General features: G+C 38.9%; 2 protein-coding genes across 3 annotated transcripts in view; both read left to right on the top strand.

The window, feature by feature from the left end:
• The window catches only part of LOC144978173 (uncharacterized), a 12,161-nt gene extending 1,063 nt beyond the window's left edge, over positions 1-11,098 (top strand). Inside the window, exons 2-7 of one of the 2 annotated variants that reach the window (XM_078923881.1) lie at positions 697-839; positions 1,247-1,317; positions 2,606-2,746; positions 5,139-5,253; positions 6,677-6,746; positions 9,078-11,098. In XM_078923881.1, the coding sequence (XP_078780007.1) occupies positions 729-839; positions 1,247-1,317; positions 2,606-2,746; positions 5,139-5,253; positions 6,677-6,746; positions 9,078-9,268 (699 nt within the window). In that variant the 5' untranslated portion in view covers positions 697-728 and the 3' untranslated portion in view covers positions 9,269-11,098. The remainder of the gene's footprint in view (positions 1-696; positions 840-1,246; positions 1,318-2,605; positions 2,747-5,138; positions 5,254-6,676; positions 6,747-9,077) is intronic. The other variant, XM_078923882.1, reaches the window with a different exon arrangement.
• The window catches only part of LOC144978172 (holothin acyltransferase-like), a 39,758-nt gene continuing 28,463 nt past the window's right edge, over positions 9,652-20,946 (top strand). The window contains exon 1 of the mRNA XM_078923877.1: positions 9,652-9,815. Coding sequence (XP_078780003.1) covers positions 9,652-9,815 — 164 coding nt within the window. The remainder of the gene's footprint in view (positions 9,816-20,946) is intronic.

Below are 20,946 nucleotides of genomic sequence, written 5' to 3' on the forward strand. Positions count from 1 at the left end.
TTAAGCTTAATAGCCAATATTCTCATCACAAACATATAACATAGAAACGATTGAGACATTGAGTATGCTCCGGTGTATGGGGTGAATATTTTTGTGTTCGTGGATAGCTCACACGGTAGAGTCACGCTCTCACCTGCCAGGCGGAGTTGTCGTACCAATAAGGTCGCAGGTTCAAACCCCACCACCGCCGCGAAAAAAATTTTTATTCTCTATTGTCTTCTGGCACTTTTCTACTCACTTCATATCTTGTTGTTACCAACATAAGTGCCTGCTCCACTCACTTTTCTGAATTAAAAATTCACCCCATACACCGGAGCATACTCAATGTCTCAATCGTTTCTATGTTATATGTTTGTGATGAGAATATTGGCTATTAAGCTTAACTGCTGGTCAAAATTATTTCGCGATGGTGGTGAACGAATCGGCGATCTCAAGAAGTGGGTGAGAGAGGGATCTAGAAATGACTTTGGGTTTGAAACGAATATTTTTGTGTTCGTGGATAGCTCACACGGTAGAGCCACGCTCTCACCTGCCAGGCGGAGTTGTCGTACCAATAAGGTCGCAGGTTCAAACCCACCCCCGCCGCGAAAAAATTTTTATTCTCTATTGTCTTCTGGCACTTTTCTACTCACTTCATATCTTGTTGTTACCAACATAAGTGCCTGCTCCACTCACTTTTCTGATTTTTTTCACCAGCCATAGCTGGTCATTTAATTCATTCACGAAGCATGGCTCTCAAATCGGAGTACTCAGAGACCATCACAAAAGAAGATGTCCCACTTCCTGAGGCGGACAATGGAAAACTTGCCTTTTTACTCCATAACATATTGTCAAAGAAGGTGAGAATGAAAGTAAAAGCCACAATCTTAATCTTATTTATCAAATTGCCATACGTTTAGTTATATATTATTTTCTCTCTCCCTCTCTCTTATTTTTGCCATGTAGTGTAGTAAATGACTATGGCACTGACAATATCACTCTAAGTCACTTTATAAATAGGCCCCTGGTTCGAGTCATGATGTGAGCGGTGCATGCAACGTTTAATCTGTGGAAATGGCTCTTTATTCTTTTAAAAACCGATCTAACTTGTTGGCTCCTGGTTAGCACGTAGTATAATGCCGTTTTGAGACTATGGCTATGGGTCACATTTTCTTAATCGTGATATTCGACTGAATTGTTCTTTATTATTCTTTTATATATTTTTAAAATTTAGTTGTTGTTTTTTGTGTGTGTGTTTTTTTTTTAGGAATGTGAGAAACTAATCAAGGAGTCTGAAAAAAAGGGATTCCAAATTGCTTTGCTGAAGACAGGTGGCAGGTAATGGTTTTCTCTTGAGACTTTTGAAATAGATAGAGTGAATAAAGTCATTTTTAGAATATATTTTTATGGATTGTTGTTAAATAAATGATTCAATCAATACCTATATTTATTGGGAGGGGGGGGGGTTGTTTTTATTTTTCTAATTTGATTTTCAAGTTATGATTGAATTATTAACTACTGCAAGGTTTAAAAAGAGAGTTAGAATCGCAAAGTATGAAAACGATTATCAATAATGATCATGTAATAGAGAAAAATAAATTTAATTTGTCAATATTTCTAGAAGACTATAAATTTTCAACCTTTGTATTAAGATATAGCTTTGATCAGCATTGTACTTAAATCCATTTAAAAAGCATGAAACCACAAAATATAACGAGCAATTTTCAATGCTGTCATAATGTACTTAATTCCTTATAGAGGGAAATATACAGCTTAATTCTCATGATCTAATGTAAAAGCATAGAAAATAATATCTGCTTCAACGTGGAATTCAATGATGGAATTTTAGCTCAGCTTTCCTCTCTTCCCTCTTTATTTATAACAAATGCATCTGAGCAGCAAATTATTTACTTCCAACGAATAATTGAGCTGCCGTAGTTTTCCATATTTTAACTGAAAAGCACAAATTCGATTCATTATTTAGTGCTAAAAAAATTATGACTTCATTTTGTGAGTATGAAGTGGCAATTTGGACTCTAGTCTGAATAGTCTCCCGTGTCTATTCAGGCTCAAACTCCAATGTGTGTGTGTGCATACAGTACGGCATAATGTGGGCCATTGGCAAAGGGTGGAAGTGATAACGAAATAGAAAAAGAGTTAAGAAGAAATTCTGTTTTGCCCATGTCACACTGACTCAGCTCCTACCCTTATTCGGACTTTAGGCTTTCTGCCTGTCTCACACAATAGGAAATATGTAATTTTTAAATTATTATTTATTTTTGTCCTAATTTTAATTTGACATTGTGTTATGTTTTTAGAAAAGCTTTTCATTTATACCACAATTACTTCGAATGACTTTTATTCCTTTTGAAGAGTTGATGATATTGACGATGTTGGTGATTAAATTGAACCTGTCACATATTTCTGTTTCTGTAGACTCGAGTCCGAATAACCGCAGCCTTTTAAAAAAGAGGAAGAAAAAGAAGATTTGATTATATTGACGATGTTGGTGGTTAAATTGAACTTGTCACAGATTTCTGTTATAATAACAATGTAGTAAATTATAAATATCTTTTTTGTTCCTTATTATAATGTTCAGCATAACTTTTTTATTGTTTGTTCTCAGGCAAGTGGAGATGACAGGCATTCGAAATAGCCACCGTTGTGTCATTGAGTCTCTTGACTATGCCAGCATCTTGTGGAATAGAATCAAAGATTTCATCCCTGCTGTGTTCAACAATAGACAAGTCATTGGCCTTAATGAGAAGTAATGACATATAACATATATATATAATGATATATGGTAGTCACTATTTTTGCCAGATGTTGCCAAGAGATCTTTGATTTTCTGTGTGCAGCTGAAAAACGTACGACCGAAATGAAGACCAAGAGGGAGAAACATGCATTATGGGATTACTTGGACCACCGGGGGTAACGTGGGCTTTTTCTTTTTTAAAAGATTAGTACAGTAAAATATTTTTTAAATTTCAAAATCTTATGAGTGAAAATATTTACTAATAATTATTGTTAGTAGATTTGGAGAGAAAAAAGTTTTTCGTGCACTATTTTTTTTTTATTAAGCAGTGGCCCAAGTAACCCCATATTATGGTAGCTGGTGGTCACATTTCAGTAAAACTTGAAAAATAACCCCCCTCCCCCCCCCCTACTTACTTACATACTTACTATCCAACGTTGTCTCATTTACGTTGGCTGCCCGCACTATGCGATGACAAAAGTCTGCCCATTCCTTTTGTCTGTTGACAGTATCGTATAACTCTCTTCCATTCATCTCTGTCCATTCTAGGATATTTTTTATATAACTAGGCCTCTGTCTTCCCCTTCTTCGTTTAACCCCCTTTAGTTTATTTAATTTGATACTATTGTACTTTGGGATGGGGAAGAAGAGATGATGCATGCGCGAACTGTACCTATGTCAGAATGAACTAGAAGAATAGAATTGATGTGATGGCTTATTTCCATCTCTCCTCATATAGAATAGCTCATATAGAATAGGGCCATGGGCACATACATCTCCAAGGTGTTCTGACACCTGCAGCAATGAAAACCTCCCCCCAGGATGCAAACCCCGATTTGCCTCTTTCTTTCTCAGCTGTCCTCCATATTTCTCTCGGTCTCCCTCTTGTTGTCGGTGTCCAATGTTATTGTCATACATGGAGTCTGTTGTTTGGCATTCTTAAAACATGTCCGATCAATCTCCACCTTTTGAGAGCCACCGTGTTACATACAGCATAGCTGCCAACCAGTACGATAAAATCGTACTTAGTACGATTTGGCCCATCCAGAAAAAGAAAAAAATCCAGAAAAAAAAACAAAAAAACTAATGCTCACACCAATGCAGCTCCTTTGTGGCTGTCTTTGCCCTCTTCAGGAACTCTGAGTCTGAGCTGAACTCACTGTCATAGCATGGAGTGCTATTAGACTTGACAATGAGAAGTCCTGAAAGCATGTCTGTGCTCAGGCTGCCCCTGAAGTCAGTCTTATTTTTCCTAACTTGACTGAAGAGGGCAAAGACAGCCACAAAGGAGGCTGTTAAGTCCAAGCCTCAGTAATATGCTTCTGTCACCACCTCCCCATCACTTATGCCTACCCAGTATGATTATAAAGGTAAGCTTCTCTTATTATTACAGTTCTGACCATTCTAGTACTTAAGTACATTAATAAATATGCCATTTTAAGACATGAATTGGGCGTCCGCGCCGCACCGCGTATAATAATACGTTTTTGCATTTTGAAAAGTTGGCAGCTATGCATACAGGAGGGCTATTTCATCTATTCTTGACCTCCTCATTGCATGTGTGTAATTAGGTGAGTATGACATACCTGCCAACCCTTCCGCTGTTGGCAGAATCATTCCTATTTTTACTCTTCCTTTTGTACTATTCAGCCATTGTCTCTAAAATTCCGATTTTCAAAAAAAATGATGATAATGGTAAGAAGAAAAAAGAGCTTCAGATGGGAGGGGGGGGGGGGGGGGGGGGAGCGGGTGTTAAAAAGGTGAAATTCCTATATATTTTTGACTAACTTGGCTTATTTCCATCTCTCCTCGTTGAGAATAGGGCCATAAACACATCTTCTCCAAACTGTTTGGTTACCTGCACCAGCAAAAACCTCCTTCAGGGATGAAGACCCTGATTTTGCTTCTTTCTTTCTCAACTTTCCTTCATGTTTCTTTTGGTCTACCTCGAGCTGTTTGAGTCCATGTTAGTGCCACACAAGGGAAGCTGGTGTTCGGCATTCTTAAAACTTAATCCGATCCATCTCCATCTTCTGAAGGCCACCATTTTACTTACAGGAGAGATGTTTAATCTATTCTTTAAATTAAAATCAATATTCACTTAACAGGCATTATGTCCCGTCCTATATGTTAAGCGTTGTTGTAAGCCAGGGACCCCTTGTAAAGCACGTTTAGTGGATATTGCGCTATATAAATGCTCTATTTTTTTTTTTTTTAATGCTCAATATCCAACATATAATGTACCAACACACAAAACTATGTGTAACCTTGAACGTATATAGTCTAATTGAGAGAATTTAGTGAGAACTACTCACAAAATTGGCTGTCTAAAAACAATAACAAAGAGCTCAGCGATGTCAATTTCATTCTTTCTATATTGCATTTCTATGTTTTACTCTTTCAGTTTGAGATTCCTTCGTTATGACTCTGGCCAGTTCTTCAAGCCTCATGTTGATGGATGTAGTGTCAGAGACAATGGAGAGAAGAGTTTTATAACATTTCAACTCTACCTTAATGAGGTAAAGACTGTAACAAAATTTGATTTGTTTATGTTTGTTACAGCTGGTCCCGATTTCTCAGTTGGTGCAGCATTCATTTCACACGTAAAAGAACCAGTTTTTATCACCAGTTGAGTTGAGATTTTTAAAAAAAAATTTTTTTCGAATTCCCCCTGTCCACCTATCAGTGACTGGATAGCTGGGTCTGTTAGGTCTGGTCGAAAGTAGGCTACAATGTGATTGCCTAGCATCCCATCCAAATTGTGGGAAGCAATTGTTAGTGTCTGTTTAAAGCTACAGGAACTAAAATAAACTCAATGCTGTGTGGGATTTATAGCACTGAAAGACGACATGATGTTGTTTTTTTATTACTATCCCATCTATTACGATCAATAAAGCTACCCTTGGTACATTACACTTTCTTTCTAAAAGCAGGTAAATGTGGCATTTGTCATTTTAAAAAACTTTTTTTTTTTTTTTTTTTTTACAATAAGGGGCATAATGCTCCATAGATACATCTAGTACTTAAATTCATTCAACTTGCCTCCATGACCTCTTTTTATTCGTCTGTTTGTTTGATTTTGAGGGCTTAGCTCCAGAAAGAATTTAAGAAAGAAGAAAAAGGGATAGTTAAAAAAAACGAAAAAAGAGCAGAGCATACTATCATTGTGCATAGACTTTGAGATCACCGAAAAGTCTCATCCAGACTCAAGTACACGACCTCACTAAGAGGAACACACTCAAATGCTTACAATGATTTACAAAGAAAAAAATAGCATCTCCCAAAACTGGAAATATACATTTGACTGTTCCCGTCTCCACCAAGGACCCTGTCAAGGGAATAGACAAAACTAAGTATAATCTCATTCCAAGACAATGATTATTAAAAGCAAGTTGGAAAACATATATAGGTGTAAAGAAGTCATAGTTAGTAACCACCCTGCCCAGTACATAGCTGCCAATGCTACTGGAAATTGCGGGAAACTCCCGCATTTTTAGTTGTCTCCCGCCCGTCACACCGATCTCCCGCATTATCGTGCAGTATATAATTATGAATAGCTTTGTAAATACTACTTAAATCATTTTTTAAAACTTTTAAACTCAATTGTTGGTCATTCTAAAACTGTTTCAAGTCATAGTGTATCTTGATATCAAGTATGTTTAGTTTATTAGCAGTTGCCAGAGACATTCATGAATGGAGATTGTTTGTCTTTTTTTCTTTTGAAATGTAGATTTATACATTTATGTATCTCCCTGATTTTTTCTGAATCTCCCTGATTTTCTGACCAAAACTCCCTCTTAATAAGCTTGGTGGGTTGGCAGCTATGCCACTATGGGAAGTCAGGAACCCCACCCAGAATGTTTTATTTAATCAGGTCATTGAAATTAATTGTCAATTAGTATATCATTCAAATATTTGTTTTCAATTTTCATAATTCTGCAGGGATTTAAAGGAGGAGCGACAACATTTATTGGTCAAGATGGCCAAGTGTTTCCTGTGATACCAAAAACAGGTGAATAATTATTTTGTCCATTTAGTATATTATTGCTTATTTTTATTGGTCAGTTCTAAATAATTTACTGATATTATGATCAGAAAATTATATTAATTCCAGTAGTTACTACCCATGTATTTTCTTTTTTTTTTTTACTTTTAGAAGTAAGAAGTCTTTTTTATACCAAAAAAAAAAAAAAATTAATAATAATTTAAAGCACTGAAATAGTAAATATAGACCTGTAAATTCTCAGTCAATTAACTGAAATCAGTCAATTTGTCAAATTCAAATATTTAAAAAAAGGAAAGAAAGAAAGAATTCACAAATCGTAGTCGAATGACCGTAAAGTAATTCCACAGCGCTACGCATAGCTCATGGGGGCCGTTTATATTAACGATGGATATATTGCCAAGGCTACGCGACGCTTTTTAGAATTGGCGTGTCTGAACAAATCCTAGCATATTTTCACACAGCCTTCGTTAAACTATTTTTTCACTTTCCAAACCTGTCGTGATCCCAACTAAATAATTGAATCTTCAGTTTGTCAAAGAGTTTCAGTCAATTTTTATAGAGCTCATTGACAGGTCTATACAAAGCTGTACACTCCCATATGATAAGTTTGATTTTAAAAACTCACAACATCCGCCAGCTGGATATTATGTACTAGCACACAAAACTTTGTGTAACCTTATATGTTTATCGTGTGATTAATGCTATATAGTGAAAACTACTCTTAAAAATGCTGGCTAAAAACAATAAATACAAAGAGCTGAGTGACGTCAGTTTTGTTCCTTCTATAAATTGTTTGTGAGGGTTCATTTAGATTCATCTATGTAAGGCTCATATTTGTTTATAGAAAAAAATATGTCATTCGCTTTCTGGAGGTCCAAGTTCAGGCTCTGTCTCATCCCTCCCCTTACCAACCATAGGAAAATCATCACATCCGTTACGACGCAACCATCACTTTCATCATCCAGATTTCTTTTGTAAATAACACAATTTACATAGAGAATAATGTTTTATTTTATCTATAAAAACGTGACACTGTGTTGTAGAGTTCATTTTACGGATCAATATTATGCAAAGAATGTATTTGTTGCTTTTCTGTTTGAATAAGAACAAACAATTTTTGTGCTGGGTGGGTGTGAAACTTTGGGAAAAAATGCTGAAATGGCTGGTAAGGAGAGAGTTAATGGGTCAGTTTTGAGCCATTCAATCAATGATATTTTCTTAGAATAGTATGTGATTCTTAAACTCCTGCATTAGAAATAAATACAAAACAAATCATCTCTTCAATGCCAAACGTGAACCTGACTGTCATCTGCATTTTTTGCGGCCGCAAATTTTGGCAAATTTCCCAAAATTGGCAAATGTTGGGGGGAAAAAAGAAGCGAAAACAAAATAACGAGAAAAAAAAGTGCGGAACTTGAGAAATGTTGCAGCTTTGCCTGGGCCCAAACCAAGGGAAGCTACTCTCTACGGATAATGATCCTTTAAAATCTTTGTAACAACGCTATTCATAATGTAGCCTCCTTAACTGTAATAAATTGTCTTTTATATTTATTTTTTTCTGTATCGCGTGTTAATTTTTACTGAAATGCTTAGTTCTCCTCGGCAATTGTTTTGGCAAATTTTGGGGTTTTTTTTTGGCAAATTTTAGGTCCCAATTTGGCAAAAAATGCAGATGACAGACCTGATAGTGATAGTGTACATTTGGAAAAAGTTCAAAATTGCATTCGCAGGAGTTCAAGAATCTTATAATAATACCCCTCCAAGGACTCAATTATATTATTTCTTATCTTATATTATTGTTAATATCTTTATTATTATTATTATTATTATTGTTGTTGTTTTTATTGTTGTTATTAATGATGATGATATAATATGTTCAGAGAAAAAATTAGGTTATTGGCCAGAAAATACCTAAATAAATCTTGAACTATTAAGTAAAGATGTTACAATTATTTGTTCTGGAATTTAATGATTTGGCTTTTAAATCTAATAATTATAGTCAGGAAATAAATAATGAAAACATAAATACAGAAAAACTGTGTTTTTTTTTTAGTAATGCAATTATGTTTTCCTTATATTTTTGTTGATGGCTGAAGAAGGGTTTTTAGTCCGAAATGTTCCATGCTTGGTATTATGCTCTTTTTTGAAGCCGTACGTTCATTTTTATTACTTTTACAATCCACAGCTTTTAATAGCTTGGTATCAAATTTTTATACTTAAAACCTTAAGCAATGTCAGTTTACTTTTTGCATAGTCAGTTAAACAAAGGACCATCTTTTTTATTTATCATATCGTTATATAAATTATATCTATTTGTTTGTTTCCAATTCTGTCCAGGTACTGTGTTGATATTTCAACACAACATCTGTCATGAGGGATCCCTGCTGAAGAAGGGCAGAAAGTACACGATTAGGTCTGACATTATGTTTGCACCTATTAAAAAAAGTGAGACCAGTGTTTCTACCACAGATATAGACGATAATTCAGAAAGTGACAGAGGAGAAAGCACTGGTGGTGCTGGGATATAAAAAAATATGGAAAGAAAAGTGAGAATTACTCGTAAACGCGGTTGGCAAAAAGCAATAACAAAGACCTGAGTGACGTCAACTTCGTTCTATCTATAGTCTGGTTAAAATAGTTTAGTGAGAATTACTCATAAACGCGGATGGCAAAAAAACAATAACAAAGACCTGAGTAACCTGAGTTCTATCTATACTATCTGGTTATAGTGAATCACCCTACTGCGACGGTTGGAAGTGGAGAAGATTCAAGATGTTCAGGACATACTAGCCTTGAATCCTGGTAGAAAAACAACTTAAGGACTTTGTGGCAACGAAGTATAATAAGATGGTGAGCTTAATGGATATTCACAACCTGCGCTCCAAGTTCAAGTCCAAGTCTGATAACATGCATGGGTTATGTGACTTGCTGGAAGAAATTGGAGACGAGGAAAGGTTTTCTATTCCATGTTTCAGAAGAGCTAGAATTCCAGATGGTTTGTTTTTCACTGAAGAGGATGATTGATTTGTATCGTCAGTACCCTGAGGTCCTCTTCATAGACGGTACATATATAAGGTAAATAATTATGGATTCCCTTTCTACCAAGTGATGGTGCAAGACCTCACCAGTTCTAGGGGAGGCATACCCCTTTTGAAAAATATATGCATTTCAGCATGTTTGCTAGGTTTATGACTTTCAGAGGCCATGAATAACAAAAAGAATTATCATATAAGGTGTTTCTGAGCATTTCGGTAAAAACCTTCGGCCTCTGTGGCGGCCATCTTGGATTTTGCTAATATATCAGTTATGGCAGTTTTTCTCCACAAACTCTGCACAAATAACCTTTATATTTTTTTAAGTTAATCATTTACACCCTCTAGGCAAATGTGTGTGAGCTTTTGTTGATATCTGGCATAGAAATACAATTATAGTCATTTAAGTACAAGCAAAATGGGAGGGGGACGAAAAAATTAGGGGTATACTTTACTCTTTCCAGTATAACTCAATAACTATCACTGATACCAACAAAAGCCTTCACAGAAATACAGGTCATATATATCAGATTAAGTGTGTAAAATATGAAACAAATGTATTGAGTAGTTTTTGAGAAAACATACCATTTATTGCAAAAATCATTCAAAAACCTGTATTTCAAGTAAAAAGAAAATGAAACATCAAAAATTGCATATTTTAAAAACCAACCAAGATAGAGCTTTGTAATTGGGAATACAAGTGTAAAACTAACTGCTGCAAATTATGCATTTATAAAAATACCTCTATTGTGATTTTAAATATTTTTTTTCAGGAATTGTACGAAAACCCGTTTTTTAGTAAAACGACGACAACAACAAAACGAGAGAAAAAAACATTTCGAAAAGAAACAAAGATAGAGTCCTGCAATTTATATTATAAGTGTAAAGCTAAGTGCTACACATAATACATTTATAGAAATACTTCTTTTGTGAATTTTTATTTATTTCCAACATTGCGATTCGTGAAAAAATCATTCAAAAACCTATTATTTGCATGAAATGACTGATAATTGAATATTTTCAAAACTATGTAAGACAGAGCTTTAAAATTTGGAAAACAAGTGTAAAGATAATTGCTGTCCATGTTGCATTGATCAAAATACTACTACCATGTTTTTTTTTCCATGAACTGTAAGCTTGCTCAGTAATAATAAAAAAAATCATTATGAGTATGAGGCTGATAACAATACAATCCTTTTTGAGTGGGAACACTAGTAATAATAATCAATACATGATCTGGTATTTTTAAAAACCGAGCTATTTAACAATATTATATTATTAAAGTGAGGAAATAATACAACTGCAGTCTACAACCGAAAAAATAAATCAAAACGAACAATAACATCTACATAATACTAAACGCCCCTGAACTATATGACGCTCCCCCCTCAGACGTCTCCAATCTCTCTCTCTCTCTCCAATTGCTGAGTCATCTTTCTCACTTCTCGTCTCCTCTTTGCAACGCCCTTCACCGCTTCCTCTTGCAATCTCTTCTCCGTCCCGACTCATTCATTCACCTTACACGTAACACGATTCAGAAATAATTGTGGTGCTATCGACCCCATATTGAATTCACCGACACCAAGGAGACAAGCAATATACACTCTCTGGTACCCAGCCCAGAGATGCTTAGGGCACCTGAGCCAAATGAGGGAGTGCAGACTTTCATTTGCATTCTGCGTCTTTCCTTTCAAGCGTCTGCTGATCAAGGCGGGGTCAGTGAGTCTTTCATATACACCCCTCACATGCTCAGCAACAGTTTCATTTAGGAAAGTTGTTTGCTTCCTTGTTCCTGGCACAGGTTCCTGGATGCCATTGGCCAAATCTCTCTGATACCAGCTCCAGGACTCTGCACCTTCAGGACAGCGGTGGTGTTGCATCAAAAGAGACTGCGATATTCAATGTGCCATCCTCATGTGTGAGAGTGAGAATAATACTTTCAATGCTCAGCATCTGTTGCATTATAGAAGCAATATGGTTGTAGTAATGTTTATGGTGAATGCCTGGCATGCCGATTCCCTCACTAAGGCGTTGGATGCCAGCATGACCCACCCCCGTGGTGAGACCTGTGGCAACGACCGATCTGTTGATACTGCCTGACTCAGAGTCAGAGGGTTGTGAATTGTTGACCTCACCACACAATTGGCACACAAGCTGCAAATGAACAGCAAAAGCTTTGCTGCCAGAATCTTCTTTGAGTACTAGAGTCTCAGAAGAACAAAATGAACAGGGCATACCTGTGAATAGTTGCTGCAGACAGTTCAGGTCTATGATTGTGGTACCCAGCCCAGAGATGCTTAGGGCACCTGAGCCAAATGAGGGAGTGCAGACTTTCATTTGCATTCTGCGTCTTTCCTTTCAAGCATCTGCTGATCAAGGCGAGGTCAGTGAGTCTGTCATATACACCCCTCACATGCTCAGCAACAGTTTCATTTAGGAAAGTTGTTTGCTTCCTTGTTCCTGGCACAGGTTCCTGGATGCCATTGGACTCTGCACCTTCAGGACAGCGGTGGTGTTGTTGAGTGGATTGATAAAACGCTCTCCAAATAGCCTTGGACATTTCATCACTGAAGTGTTGTTACTTCACACAGCCTTGGTGTAATAGGACTGGAGCACACCAATCTTGGGCTGTATAAAAAAGGAAGGAAAAAAACAACAAATTAGCTCTCTTGCTTTTAGAATTTTCAAAACATAAATATTTCAAACGATAATTGAATGTTTCTTGGATATTGGACGAAATATCAAATTCAGCTGTGAATTTTCAACAATGCTCAGGATGCCTAATACTAACGCTACAATACAATAAATTGAATGCAATGTGAGATCATAATGTTCATATTAGAAAACTGAATTTTCAAGCCTTGTGTGCGAATATCAATTCAGTACCTATACAAAATGGACAAGTCTGGACTAGAAAAAAAATATCCTTTTGTCAAAAATGCAAAAACGAAATAACTATGCACTGAGGAGAACAACGGTCTAAAAACCACTTTGTCAATAGTACATTGTCATCTTCTGGCATCAGGTCCTGACAAGGATTTTTGTTTTTTTTTAATATGATGCAAATGAAAACAATGTAAACTCACATCACTGAGACTGCCTTTGGCATTTCCACCAATGCGGATGGACTTTTTAGCCAGGGACGTCTTCAAAGTTCTCAACCCAGTGTTGAGCCTCTTCGAGACATGATTGACGCATTCCTCTTTAGTGACTGGGAATGCATCATCATAGGGCAGTTCTCTCTGGAGGGCCAGGAAGGTCTTGCTGTCCCCATCACCAAGAAGGGTGGCGTATCTCATGTTGTGGTCTGTGCACTGCTTCCACAGGACCAATGCTGCTGCCGGTTCCATCCCTCCAGAGCTGCCCTCATAGTTCTTTTGGCACTTTCCTGACGCCTGGTGCTCTTTTTTCCATTTCAAAAATTCTGCTTCTTCCAAATGCCTTCCAGTCGAGGCTCTGACCTGCGTTGATATGTTTTCTGTTGCATTATAGAAGCAATATGATTGTAGTAATGTTTATGGTGAATGCCTGGCATGCCGATTCCCTCACTAAGGCATTGGATGCCAGCATGACCCACCCCCGTGGTGAGACCTGTGACAATGACCGATCTGTTGATGCTGCCTGACTTCTTCAGCCTCAGAGGGTTGTGAAGTGTTGACCTCACCACACAACTGGCACACAAGCTGCAAATGAACAGCAAAAAGCTTTGCTGCCAGAACCTTCTTTGAGTACTAGAGTCTCAGAAGAACAAAATGAACAGGGCATGCCTGTGAATAGTGGCTGCAGACAGAGTTCAGGTCTCTGATTGTGGTTGGCAGAGGTGATGGTGATGATGATGTCCTGTCACTTTTGAAATAGCCCAATTTGGGTTTGGAAGTTGAGATTGATATGGAAGTTTGGGAAACGTGAGAGGGGAGTCAAGAGAAGCAGCCTCAGAAGAAATATTTTCCTCAGGTTCGGTAGGGGCAGGGGTTGACTGTGAAGATTCTTGTTGCTTCCGCAGCCGAGCCTCAGTTAGAGCCTTCATTCTTTCTCTTTCTCTGTGCTGCGCTGACTTTAGTACGAGGTCATCGAGTAGGGGCCATCTGTTAGACGGGGGAAAAAAAGAAAATGTTATGAGAGTGCACATGAAATCTAAAAACCAACAAACAAGATAAATTGGCTCCTTGAAATTGGTTCCATTCTTCTCAAATTGAGTTTTGTCTATTTGTTATCAAAAGAAATTGTGGAGAGAGAGAGGAGTGAGTGAGAAAGAGAGAAAGAGACTCTGAATTTTAACTACTGAGTCACTACCACTTGTACTAATATCCACTTAGTCTTTAAAAGCAAGCGCTCCAATTAGTTACATTTATAGTTGTTTTATGAATCTGAAATTTGTTTCACTGGGTCTGGAATATTTTTTTTACAGGTTTGGCTAGGAACCCTGTAATAGTCATTGAGTCTGTATTGCCAATGCAATTACCCAATGAGTCCTTATCTTTAAAAAAAGATTAAGTTGAAATTTATAGTGGTGGTGGTGGGGGGGGGGGGGGGGGGGGGGGTAAAGTGCGCAAAAATTCAGGGGAAAAAACCCCTAAGATATTTCAACAGTGCAGCTCTATTACACACTGAATGCCTTCCACCAGGTACTATTATTATCCACTGATAAAATTCAGGGGAAAAAACCCCTAAGATATTTCAACAGTGCAGCTCTATTACACACTGAATGCCTTCCACCAGGTACTATTATTATCCACTGATTCCATACCACCATTATATCAGTCATAGAGAAAGAAGAAAAATACCGTACGTTTTAGTTTTAGTAACATCGTCAGTGACTATTCTGATGGCGACATACTGGGTTGGGATCTCACCTGCCATAGTGGGCAGGGCGGCATGTGCTGTGTCTTTTATCCCCCTATATCTGTTTTCCAACTTGCTTTCTGTCTTTGTCTTGGAATGAGGTTACTTAGTTTTGTCCCGACCCTAGCCGGATACTCTAACTGGGAGGGAAACAGTCAAATGTATAGTTAGAGTTTTGGGAGATGAGATGATATTTTTTGTCTTGTAAATCATCTCTCTGTTACTGTTAATAGACAAGTCGTCTAATGTCTGGCTTGTATGATTTTCCTTCTTTTATGGAAATAGGCCATTCTGGCTACATCAGACCATCCGGGATGTTGTCACTTTCTCAAAGTCCTTCTAAATCATCATTGCGAATTAATAAATCCTTGTTTAGAAGTTAAAGTTTCTTCTTTGATTCTCGCAATATTGACAATTCTTTTAATAATTTATTGTTTTCAGCCATTGCTTTTTTAATTCTTTAGAACTGAGATCGCCCTTACATTTATGAAGAAGTTTTTTTCTTTTTTGGTGCTCTAAATTTAAATTCTGCAACTTCAAAATATCTCAGATTTGTTTTCAGTTCAGCAATTTTTTTTCTCTTGCCTTAATAGTCTTTGATGTTTAGCACGTATTTGTAAATTTTAAAAAAGTTCTGCTGACAAGCATTTAAGTTTGGTTTTTTCATGTTTTTCTTCTTTGATAGCCCGCCTCAATTTAACATTCGACTTCTTAGTTGATGAGCAGTTAAAACAGTCCCTCTGAGTTTTAACTGAGGTAGTCACTAAAGGTGTGCTACTTGTTGAAGGTGAAAGTTTGGATGGTGAGGTTGGAGGTGCTGAATTCTGAGGTGGCAAATTTTGCACAGATGAAAGTGAAAGACAGGGAAATTGAAATTCCTCATGAATGAAATTGAATCTTTTTTCAGAATTTCTTTCCACTGATTTCAGCAACAGATTGAATCTTGTCGTGAATACGTTGAATTTTCACACGAATTGGTTTGCAATAGAAATTGTTGAGGATTGATGAGCATACATGTCAACTAAGAATGTGGCGTACTCTGTGGAGGCAATTGTCTTCTGTCTCCCTCTGATGGTCATGAATAGACATGACTTGTGAACTACTACTGAGTTTGTGAGAGTTTGGGCCTTGATACTCAGCAGTAGTAGCAATCTTCTCCTCGACATCGTTTAAACATTTGAAAGTATTCATCTGGAAAAAAACCACAAAACACACTGGACGTCTCGGGCACGGGCACCAAGCCTTTGGTTTCTTCCTGGCTGTGTCAAATTTTTCCTGTTAATTGCATTAGAATATGCTTTTAATTCAGTTGATACATTGGTTGTACTGCTTGCTAACTGCTTATGTTTAAAAGCTACCTAACCTGCTATATAAAACATCGTCATCCTCTCATCTTTGGATATACTATCATTCATATCACTGTTGGTCATTTCGTCCACAATCAGTAATTCAGTTTCATTGATGGAGGCTGTGCAAAGATCACATTGATGGAGATCTGCTACATCAGCCAAGTCAATATCGATAGACAGCATTAATTTTTCTTGATCTAACGCATGTTTGTTAAAAATCTCGCAGACAGTGATGGAGTAGTTGCAACCTGCAGACCTGCGAAAAACAAACAAACAAAGATCCTTTCTCACCATTATTTATGGCTGTCCGGTCTGGGTTATAATGGTGGATGTCTTGAACTGGTGTCTTGCAATTTAAATTTAATAACTTCCACAGTTTCAGGATCATTGCAATGAATTTTGCAGTGTCTTTCCATGAATCTGTACTCGGTTCCAAGGTCTTCAACGCTGCAATTTTACAGTCACACAAAAAATATTTAATACAAGAGACACCTTTTGCTTGTCCATAATTGACGGGTAAACAGTTGCTTTATTTTTTTTTTTATAAGCGTGCATCTTTGTCTACTTCAGTTTTGAACAAATCTCTCACATCAGACCACTTTGCATACATTCGTCCTGGGAGTTGAGCACCATCAGATGGAAACTTGTTGTTTCTGATGTTTTTTAAGAAGATACAATGGCTTGTCTGAGTATGGTGACTGAACAAGATATGGAGATTGCATCGACCAACTGGGGAACCATTTGAAGAAAGATTGATTAAATCTGTTGTTGTTATTTATGATTGCCAAGACAGTTTCTCCGCAGTCCTCTAAAAGAGAGATATGGTCTTGAATGCATTTGAACTGGAATTCAGATGTAAGGACGTGACCAAGAACACGTTTGGCCAGGAATTTCTTGGATGAGAACATACATTTAACCATAATACAGAGAAGTGTAGTCGCTAATTTCTGAGGGTTATCTTCAGAATATCCAAATATTTCTCTGTCTGAGTATGTTATTGAAGATTTAATATAGACTTCATCAACAATCAAAATGCAGTTTCGACTCCGTTGTTCCTGAGTTTCAAAGAAACTCGCTCCGATTCTTGGATGCTCTTGTTACCCCTTTTAACGTTGTAAGGGATGGTAACTGCTTATGATTTTGGAGTTCTGAGTAAAGAGCGCGGGATCTGGAATACCAACTAAAAGCTTGGCATAAATCGTTATGGTCATACAATATGGTGTATTTTAGGAGAATTAATAAGCCAATTGGAAAAGCTGATTTTTTAGCTGCCTCCTTTGATTTTGTGACACCTGTTTTGTCCTGCATGAAAGACAATAAATTGTTCTCTATGTGGTGTACACAAGCAAGTCTTTGCGCATCACCAAGCTCCTGTGAGCCTCAACAGTGGCTGAAATGTCAGAGAAACTGGTGCATTTCAGGAGGTTTTCACTCTCCTTTCGACCCTGCACCTGAATCATTAAAGTACCCGAGTTGTTTCAATTAACTGCTCTTGGTGTTCCGGCGCCAGTTGCTTTGAGTGCTTTGCTGATTGTGAAGATACTCAAAGTGTTTAGTTTGATACTTCCCTCTTTTGGTTTTATTACCAGGAATGGCGAGAATTTTGGAGTTGCCATTCCTGGTAGGTCTTCTAAAGTATTGGAGCATTTATCTTTCGTTTCTTACTAGTTTAGGGTGGGGCTTGATGGGGAGAATTAATGTTTGAAGAATTGAGCCACCGTAAGCTCATGCGTGTCGTAGAAGGCGACTAAAAGAGCCATTCTGGTTTGGTGGTAACCAACGAAAAACCACAAGACTGGTGAGAGAAAAATGGAGAGACACAGTGGCTCCACAGACCCCCACACCCCAGCCCTTTTTATGAGAATGGCTTCATTCACCCATTTTGCTATTTTTCTTGTCCTGGCAATCATCCCCAAACTTTTTCTCCCCCAAATCCCAAGAACGTAGTATATAAAAGATGTTTTGAGGAATGACGGTTTCAGTTTAAAGAGAGCAAGGGAAGGCGATGGCATAGCACAAATCCCACCCCCTTTTACCATATTTGAGCTATGATTTCCATTCCATACCCCATTTCCCCAATGATTCCAAATTTCCCTTCCTTATCAAAATTGAGTTGCCAGGACAGAGAGAGAGAAAGAACGGAGGAAAACAAGCCTTCTTAACTGTCTTCTATCCCCCAGTATCTCTATACCCTGTACCGTTGAAATAGGTTCAACGAGGAGATATTCCTTTCCAAATCCTGCACAGCAGGCACCTTTCTGCTGAGGGTGCGCAGTTCCGAGAGGGCCCCGTGTGGTCTCCGGGGTCCCTCAACTGAGAGGGAAAAGAATTGAGCCACCGTAAGCTCATGCGTGTCGTAGAAGGCGACTAAAAGAGCCATTCTGGTTTGGTGGTAACCAACGAAAAACCACCCGACTGGTGAGAGAAAAATGGAGAGACACAGTGGCTCCACAGACCCCCACACCCCAGCCCTTTTTTATGAGAATGGCTTCATTCACCCATTTTGCTATTTTTCTTGTCCTGGCAATCATCCCCAAACTTTTTCTCCCCCCAAATCCCAAGAACGTAGTATATAAAAGATGTTTTGAGGAATGACGGTTTCAGTTTAAAGAGAGCAAGGGAAGGCGATGGCATAGCACAAATCCCACCCCCTTTTACCATATTTGAGCTATGATTTCCATTCCATACCCCATTTCCCCAATGATTCCAAATTTCCCTTCCTTATCAAAATTGAGTTGCCAGGACAGAGAGAGAGAAAGAACGGAGGAAAACAAGCCTTCTTAACTGTCTTCTATCCCCCAGTATCTCTATACCCTGTACCGTTGAAATAGGTTCAACGAGGAGATATCCCTTTCCAAATCCTGCACAGCAGGCACCTTTCTGCTGAGGGTGCGCAGTTCCGAGAGGACCCCGATAAGGAGGAGCTATTGATCCTGGAGGCTGAGGGGGGTTCACCTTGCGAGGTGTTTCTACCTCAACACTCCTCTTTGGCTTGACGCTTCTCTAAAGACGGGTGGGTAGCCTACCTTGTAGATGGCCCGAGCTACCCAACGCAGAGATGCCAAATCTATTTTTTGGCACTCCCCTCCATTTAGGCAAAGAGATTGGAAGGACTAGATTTAAACCATATCTAGTTCCTGTCCCCATGAAATTTCTTTTTAATCATGGTTTGTCATCTCTGAATCAGCAGTCAGTCTTTGTGCAACGCAAAGATTAGGGTCAATCCGAGAGAAAGGCCTGGAGGCGGGACGTCCCCCAACTCCACCCTCGAGTCCTTTTTTTTTTTTTTTTTTTTTTTTCCCAAGGACCATGGAAGGACAAGAGGAGGCCAGACTTGAGGAGTATAGCTTCGGTGAGTGCCTTACCCCCCAAGTGTGGGACTGAGCCGTGCTAGTGGGCACAATATAGCCGGGTTGAATAAAAATTTATATATATCATGGCCAAAAATATGAAAAACTCTCCCCTTAAAGCCCCACCCCAGACAGGTAAAAAACGAAAGATAACTGCCCGATGACTCTTGATGACTTACCAGGGATGGCAACCCAAAATTCTCGCCGTTCCTGGTAATTCAACCGAATGAGGAAAACATCAAACTGAACACTTTGAGTATCTTCACCATCAGCAAGGCACTCAAAGCAAATGGCGCCGGTACACCAAAGGCAGTGAACAGGAACAACTCTGGCACTTTAATGATACAAGTGCAGGGTCGACAAGAGAGTGAGAACCTCTTGAAATGTACCAGATTCTCTGACATCCCAGTCACCGTTGAGGCTCACAGGAGCCTCAATAGGTCAAAAGGTGTCATAAGAAGCAGAGATCTGGTAGGCTGTTCGGAGCAGGAGATGGTTGAGGAACTGGAGGGTGTTGTCGAAGCTCGGCGGGTTAGCATCCGCCGCGGCGACAGCACAATCCAGACCAACACCTGGATCCTGACTTTTGACAGCCCGAGACCCCCGTCGAGAATAAGAATTGAATACCTCGACTTGGAGGTTCGGCCTTACGTCCCGAACCCCATGAGATGTTTTAACTGCCACCGGTACGGCCATACGAAAAACAAACTGCCGCCGTAAAGCTACATGCCCCCGCTGCGGCAAAGAAGACCACAATGAGGAAAACTGCAAAGTGGACCCTTGTTGTCTGAACTGCCAAGCAAGCATGCAGCACATTCGAAAGATTGTCCTAAGTGGCAAGAAGAAAAGGCAATCTTGACATACAGAGCCACTTACGGCGGTACGTTTGCTCAGGCAAAAGCAGTGATCTGCCCCCCTCGGCAGGTCGCTGCTTCTGCCAAGAGTTATGCAGAAGTTGCCAGGGCTGCTGGTAATAACCAAAACAGCCATGGCAAAATCGCACAGACTAGAAAAGACAGTCCTCAAAAGAAAAAGCCATCAAGACCTAAAAACAAGGTCGCAAATGTGTCAAAAAATCTTTTTGACACATTGGAGGTTCAAGATGTGGAACCTGCAGCCCCCTCCACATCCACCTCCAAGGCGACCTCCACCCCCCCTCCTTCCCCAAACAAAAAAATTCTCCCCCTCATGGGCGTGGATGTTGGACCCACCCCCCATCTCCATTCCCGTGAGCCCTCTCTATCCCCCCAAAAACAAAACTCCACCCCTTCCCAGAATATGGAGCCACCAACACCAGTCGGGGGATCCACAAATCCCCCTGAGGGGCCTCAAAGCCCCAAAAAATCTAAGAACCCAGAGGGACCTAAAAATCCCAAGGGTTCAAAAAAACTCAGCCCTAAAAAAACCGAGAGGCCCTCCACAGGGCCTCCTTCTCCTATGGAAGTCTCTCCTCCTAGGAGAATAAAAGTAAAAGGGTTGAAGGCAGGCATACTGCCTAACCTCCCCACAAAAAATTAGGATACCTAGTCAGACAAGATTAATTTCCTGGAACATCAGAGGGATCAGATCAAATAGAACAGAATTGGACCTCCTCCTCCAGAGGAATCCTGATGTAGTCTGTCTGCAGGAAACA

The sequence above is a fragment of the Berghia stephanieae genome, chromosome 8, assembly GCF_034508935.2.
Source record: "Berghia stephanieae isolate SIO BIC M18660-M18661 chromosome 8, UCSD_Bste_1.3, whole genome shotgun sequence".
Classification (NCBI taxonomy): Eukaryota; Metazoa; Mollusca; class Gastropoda; order Nudibranchia; family Aeolidiidae; genus Berghia; species Berghia stephanieae.